This window comes from Poecilia formosa, unplaced genomic scaffold (genome assembly GCF_000485575.1).
Source record: "Poecilia formosa unplaced genomic scaffold, Poecilia_formosa-5.1.2 Scaffold99, whole genome shotgun sequence".
Classification (NCBI taxonomy): domain Eukaryota; kingdom Metazoa; phylum Chordata; class Actinopteri; order Cyprinodontiformes; family Poeciliidae; genus Poecilia; species Poecilia formosa.
In genome coordinates this window covers 1,132,635-1,139,044 of record NW_006800038.1, presented here as the reverse complement: position 1 = coordinate 1,139,044, position 6,410 = coordinate 1,132,635, and the positions used below count along the sequence as shown (strand labels likewise).

General features: G+C 41.5%; 1 protein-coding gene across 1 annotated transcript; it reads right to left on the bottom strand.

The window, feature by feature from the left end:
- Window positions 1-388: 388 nt before the first annotated feature.
- On the bottom strand, window positions 389-6,092 carry LOC103142633 (immunoglobulin superfamily containing leucine-rich repeat protein 2-like). Its single transcript, XM_007558785.2, has 2 exons — window positions 5,875-6,092; window positions 389-3,165 (listed from the first exon to the last, which is right to left on the bottom strand). Exon 2 carries the CDS (start codon window positions 3,155-3,157, stop codon window positions 1,076-1,078), a length of 2,082 nt encoding a protein of 693 aa, XP_007558847.1. The 5' UTR covers window positions 3,158-3,165; window positions 5,875-6,092; the 3' UTR covers window positions 389-1,075.
- Between the last annotated feature and the right edge of the window lie 318 nt (window positions 6,093-6,410).

The following is a 6,410-nucleotide window of genomic DNA, read 5'->3' as shown; positions in this document are numbered from 1 at the left end:
ATCATTTCTCATCAGACATGAAAGCGGCTTCAGCATTTCAGTCAAATCAATTAAAAAAAAGACAGACATTGACTGCTTTGATTCTGTGGTGCAACATTTATCTTGAAAATCATACAGCTTGTTTATTTTGGTCTAGGAATGCAAATTTTTAAATAATGAGTTCCAGATGGCCGACCGGCTAAATTTTTCATAATATGGTGAACTTAAAAAAAAAGAAGCACGTCGCTATATTTGAACTATTTTTGTATCAGCTGTGTTAAATACTGACTGAATAAATAGAAAATTGTGGTTCTCTTACAACAGTGTTTCTCAACCCTGGTCCTCACCGGCCCCTTGTCCTGCATGTTTTAGGTGTTTCCCTTCTGCCACACCTGAATTGTATCTCTGGGCTTCTGCAGTACTTGATGGTCATGCAGTCATTTGAATCAGCTGTTCTGGAATAGAGGCACATCTAAAACATGCATTGCAAGGGGGCGCTGAGGGCCATGGTTGAGAAACACTGTCTTACAGTATTAAACTTAGACAACCCTCAACATTAACCATGCTTATTGGCATCATGGTTTTTTCTATCATGTTGCAATTTTTCTGCATTATTCCCTCACGTTTATGTCATCAGATCCTCCTCGCCTTCGTAGCAAATCGGTTGATGCTGCTCCGTCATCAGCAGAATCAACTCTATTGTTGAGTGTTTATATTTCAAAACAGAACCGCATACCGGACTCTACTTGGACCGTTTCTCTTTCCCGTTCTGGGATATCTTCGCGGCCATCTTTATTCAAACTACAACACTGAAAAAAGGTTTAATCGGACTTATTAGTTAATCGATTGAAACAAATTTGATTCTAATAACCCATTTATCAACCATTTGCATCCCAGGTTTGGGCCCATTTTCACTCAGAAGTTTGGGTCTAGCTCGAGTTCTGCTACAGACATTAGCAGCTTTGGTTCTGCTTTAAAGCAAATCTACCTTCATCCATGTCAGATCAATGTGAAGGAGAGTAGAACTTCTTTGGGGCTTAAAATAAACCAAACCAATGAGAAATAAGACTGATTTGGGTCAGAACATGTTTGCAGATTAGTCATCGGGATATCTGTAGTTGCTGGTAATATTGACGGCTTCGGCCCCCAAAGGCAGCCTGTCGCTGTACTCGGATCCCATCTCACAGTCGTCTACGTTTCCCTTGCAAGTGAAAGACTCGGTGACGATGCTTTCCTCTGTGTCTGCCTCCTTCTCCCCATCGTCTACGCTCTCCGTCTCCACTTCGTACTCGTTTATCTTCCTCTGAGACTCTCTGACGGGAGCGTGCATGCTCAGGTTCAGGTTCCTCTCCAGGTGGTACTGGTCTTTGGCCTTCAGGATCAGACGGTAGGTCTTACTGCGGTACTTGTAGACCAGGTGGAAGCACATTGCGCCAAGCAGAGGCACAGTGGACACAGTGAGCAGGCAGATGCTGACGGAGATGATGATGAGGAGGTTCGGTACCCTCCGTCTGGTGGCAAACAGCACCTGGACTTCACAGTCCTCCCCTCTGTAGGTCAGACACAGGGAGTAGTTTGTGCCGGGTTGTAAGCCACTGAACATGTAGATGTTGACGCCTTCCTTGATCTGTGACCACTGAAGAGCGGAGTGTTTGCTGTCGGTAGCAATGCAAAGATATATACCGCTTGATTGGAAGTTTTCCAGGACATCCGGAAAGCCGGAGTTTTCCTCGCTGTCACTCTGGAAGCTCTTGGCTTGGCTGGGGCTCCTGTTTTGGGGTATAAGTAGAGGATTGAGTCGCACCATTGCCTCTGTTTCTGACACCCCAAGTGCAATGACACCAAAGTCAAAGGTGTACTGCTTTACATCGTCCAGGCTTGCGTTCAGGATGTGGCTGGAGATGTTCTTTGTGTTTGCAGTTAAGCCACATTTGCTTGAACGAACCAGGTATCTTGTTGTGTCTTCATAAAATTTAGGATTGATGTGAGCAGTTGGAGGGATTGTAGGGTCTTTTCTTTCTAAATCTGGACGATTTAGAGAACCAAAGACTGATTTTCTCTTGGTTTGTGGGTGAACTGTTGGGTTGGTGTGAGTGGAAGTGAGCACTGTGGTCATCACTTTGATTGGTGTTGGTTTTGGACTTGCAATCACCTTAACAGACACTGAATCTTCAGCTCTGCCAAACGCATTTGTTGCAGAGCAGCTGTAGTCCCCATCATCCTCTTGTCTCAGGCTTGAAATGAGAAGCGTGCCATTGTTAAACACTTTTAAGGAGTCAGAGCCTTCATTAGATTCTGCAGAGTCATCCTCAGTGACAGACAGAACCACCTCATGTTTTTGGCCTTTGCTGGAAATATTCCACACCACCAGAGGTCTTGGGTTTCCGTTGAACTCACAGGTCAAAATTAATTCAGAGTTCTCATGGAAAACCATGTTGATAACGTGCGGTTCAGTCAGTATTGTGACATTTGGGCTTGTACACTTGGACTCTGGCAGTTTTGAAATGACTTCACCTTTAAGTTCCTTGGGAGATGCGCAAGTAATCAAGCTTTGATCCGAAACTGAGACGATGGTTGTGGAGATCCAGTCTCTGAGCCAGTCCAAGGTGCAGGTGCACACAAAAGGATTGTTAAAAATCTGCAAATGCGACAAAGACACCAAGCTGTCAAACGTCCCCTTAGCTATGGTCGCGAACCTGTTGTTGTTAAGTCTGAGTGACCTCAGGTTTTTGAGGTTGGCAAAGGCGTCTCTGGGCAGGTGGGCCAACTCGTTGTGGTTCATCTTCAGCATCTCCAGAGCCGTCAGGTTCAGCAAATCCCCCCAGGGGAAGTCCGCCATCTTATTGTGGCTAATGTCAAAGTTACGAAGATGAACCAAAGGTACGAGGCTCCCTTCCTCGATGGAGGAGATGTTATTGCGGGCCATCCACAGGGAGGTCACCTGGGTGACGTTATCGAAGCTGCCGAGTGGTATCATGGCGATCAGATTGGCGGAGAGACTCACGGTAGTTACATTGGGAGGCAAACCCTCCGGGACTTTGGCTAAGCCTCTGTAGGAGCATTCAGCATAGAGGCGCCTGTATTTATCTGAGCAGGTACAAGACTCAGGGCAGCAGAGGATGGACGAGAGGAATGTGATGATCCACAGAGCAAAGCGGAGGATGTCTGCTGCTGCCATTTCTGCTCCTGTAAATCAGCAGAGAATAATTGAGACTGATTCATCATTCCCCAGTAAAAGACATCTGACTGGAATAAAAGGTGAGGTAGTACAAGTTAAAGGAATAAGGCATAATAAACTTCTATGGATAAGAAATATTAAAAATAAAACATGTTCATTACATTTTTTGCACAAAATCACTCTTAGATAATTAGACTTTAGTCTGGTCAGTTTTAATGCTTTGTTTTAGGGTGTCCTGTCGCTTTAAGTCCCCATAAACAGCTGTTGGCCACGCTCCCGAACTCAACGTTTACACTCGCATGTGAAAATGGCTGCAAACAGAATTATACAACTGTACATCTTGGAAAAGTAGAAGTAGAGCTTCCTGCACAACCAACAAGAATGCAGCAAGTGGTTTCTGAATGGTTAATCAAAAGCAAAACACTTTGTCTTTTCCAACAGCCATTGTGCAGCACATACAGCAGTAAAAGCAGCTGACCAAATGAGCTGGAACTCAGCTTGGGTTGCTAGGTAACGAACAGGGTTCAGCTGGGGTTGCTAGGTAACGGTAGGGTCCCCATCAAATGTGACTTAACAGTCGGGAAGTTTTTGAAACAGCTTATTTTCCAGACACCAAAAAACATTAATTTATAGCCAGAAAAGAGTTGGATGGTTTTTTTAAGTGCTTGGTTTGTTTTTAGAAGCAGTAGAAACCCAAATGGAAGTACAAAAAAAAAAAAAAAAACATACACAATTTTAATTTCACACAATAACTCCCCTTTGACATTAATAACTTTATAAGTTTGATTCAGTTCTTAAGACCAGATGGTTTGCTCAGAAATACACAAAGTAAATGTGGTGAATAGTAGAATAAGTGGAGGTTTGTTCATGGTGAGGATAGACGTGGTTGTAGTGAAAAATGATGGTTTTAATGATGATGGCAAAAAGTGAACAGAAATCTAGGTAGCACAGGTGAGCAGTGAGGCAAGGAAACTCAGACAATGGAACGGCATGAGACGGCGAAAAGACAGCGAGGAACAATGACACGACAAAAGCCTCACAACAAGGATTCATCAGTGTGATGGCTGCAGCCACACAAATGTAACACCCAATCATACAATAGTTTAGTCAGTTTCACCACACTTATATTTTGCTTTTTTAAATCTGGGATTTAGTTTACAGAATAACTGTTTTTTGTTTAGAAGGCAACACATCATAACACTGTATTCTATAATAAGTGCACACATTTTAGTTTACACTTATGTTTTGCTTGATTTAACCTTTGTTTCTTTTTGAGTTACCTCAGTGCTGCTCCAGTCCTTCAGCAGAACTAAGAGGTGGAGGAGAACGGGTGGAGCAAACCTGAGACTGCAGATTGGTTCATACCACTACTCATCATCAAGAGGGAAATAGGATTTTCTTCTGTTGGCTTCAGTTAAGTTTTTGTGTCTTCTCCCCTTTGTGTCTCCTATGTGGCCTGATCAGCCAGTATTTAAGGTTCCCCCTTGTCTCATGAAGACAGGTCTGTTTGTTTGAGTCAGTCTGAGTTGAATTCTGTTACTTTGACCTCTTTTATGGGCCCAACTTTGTCATTTTTCATTATTTACCCAAGGTTTTGTTTTGGGTTAAATAAAAAGCAATTCTTTTTTAATTTAAGCCTGTGCGTGGTTCTCTTTTGACTGCTCAGTCCATCACAGTCAGGAAACAGGGAACACAGCAGGCGGGATTAAATACACAGGAGATAATCAGGGGAAACAAGAGGCATCTGGAATAGATCAGGGGATAGACAACACAATAGAGGAACTACATTAACTAGAAAACACAAAAATACACACAGCAAGGCCTTTTTTTAATTTGCTAGTAGGCGAGGCAGTGATAGAAATGGCAATACGTAAGAAATGCAGGGTGCAGATTCTATTTAATCAAATTATTTAAAGCGAAAACAAAATCTTAAGTATATTTGCTCTAGTTGTGCAAATATCTCAGTCCACTTGAAATAAGACAAAACCAACTAAGAAGCAACTTTTCAGCAAAATATATTAGTTTTTTAAAGTTAATAATTCCTTAATATTAAAAAAGTTCTAGTTCCACTGGAAGATTATTTTACTTTTAACTAGACATTTTCCCATGTTATAAATTAAATTATCTGCTGGTGGAACTAGAACTTTTTCATGAATACTAAGGAATTATTTACTTTAAATTAGCTCTTATATTTTATGGAAAAGTTATTTCTAAAATATTTGCACTTGAAATTAGACAATAATTACTTTGTAAGATTTTGTGTTTCTGCAGTGAATGCTCACATGATGTCTTACTGCAACCATTCAGCTTCTCATAGAGAAAATAAACCTGGTTTGTTTTTGTAAATATCCAGATTTCTACAGTGCAACATGGAAATATTTTTGATTTTTACACACCATAAAACAGATTTTAGATGAGCAACTTTGCCTGGTTTTAAAACGTTTTTCACTTGAGAAGTCCATGAAGTTTTTTTTTTTTTGTCTCTGATCTCACTGAACCAGAAATAAATTTGCACATTAATGGGTCCCAGTTAAACGCAGCGAGGCGTCTGGTTTTTAAAGTGCGCAGCAGCTTCTGTCCTTGGTGCTGAAAGGCAGGAGGAGGTCTGGTCTGATTCTGACCCAAATATAACAACAACCTACATAAATCAGACACCACAAAGTTCATCTGAAGGCAGAATAAATAAAAGAACTGCGTCAGAGCTGAGAGCAGCTTACCTGTGTTTGTGTTTTTTTAATTCTGCAGAATAATCCAGAGCGTGTGAGTCAGTGTTTGCTGTCAGACTCCAGAAAGCTCAGCTCCTGCGTCAGTTTGTCCGCTGGCATGTTGGAAAAAGCCCCAGTTTGCTGCAGAGGGAGAACGCCGTCTGCGAACATCTGTGTCATTCTGAAGCATCTTCCTCCCTCCACCTCCCCCTCCTCCTCTGTCTGCTCTGGAACCACGTCAACGAGTCCCCAAACAAATATTTTAAAGGGGAACCGACCTGTAATTTTCTCAAAAATGGAGAGGGAGGTGAGTCATAGCCTAATCTATAATTTAAATCATAATAAGTGGAATAGTTTAGCCTCAGTGGTTTAGTATAAAGAAATGAAGTACGACAGTATAAAGTATGAAGTTTCTGAAATAGCTGCAGAAATGGATCCCACTTTACGATAAGGCTCCCGTGATAATTCAACTCTAAATACCTTATAAATCATTAGAAATATTAAGAGTGAAAAGATAAAATCTAGTGTAAGCCAAATTTATTCACCTA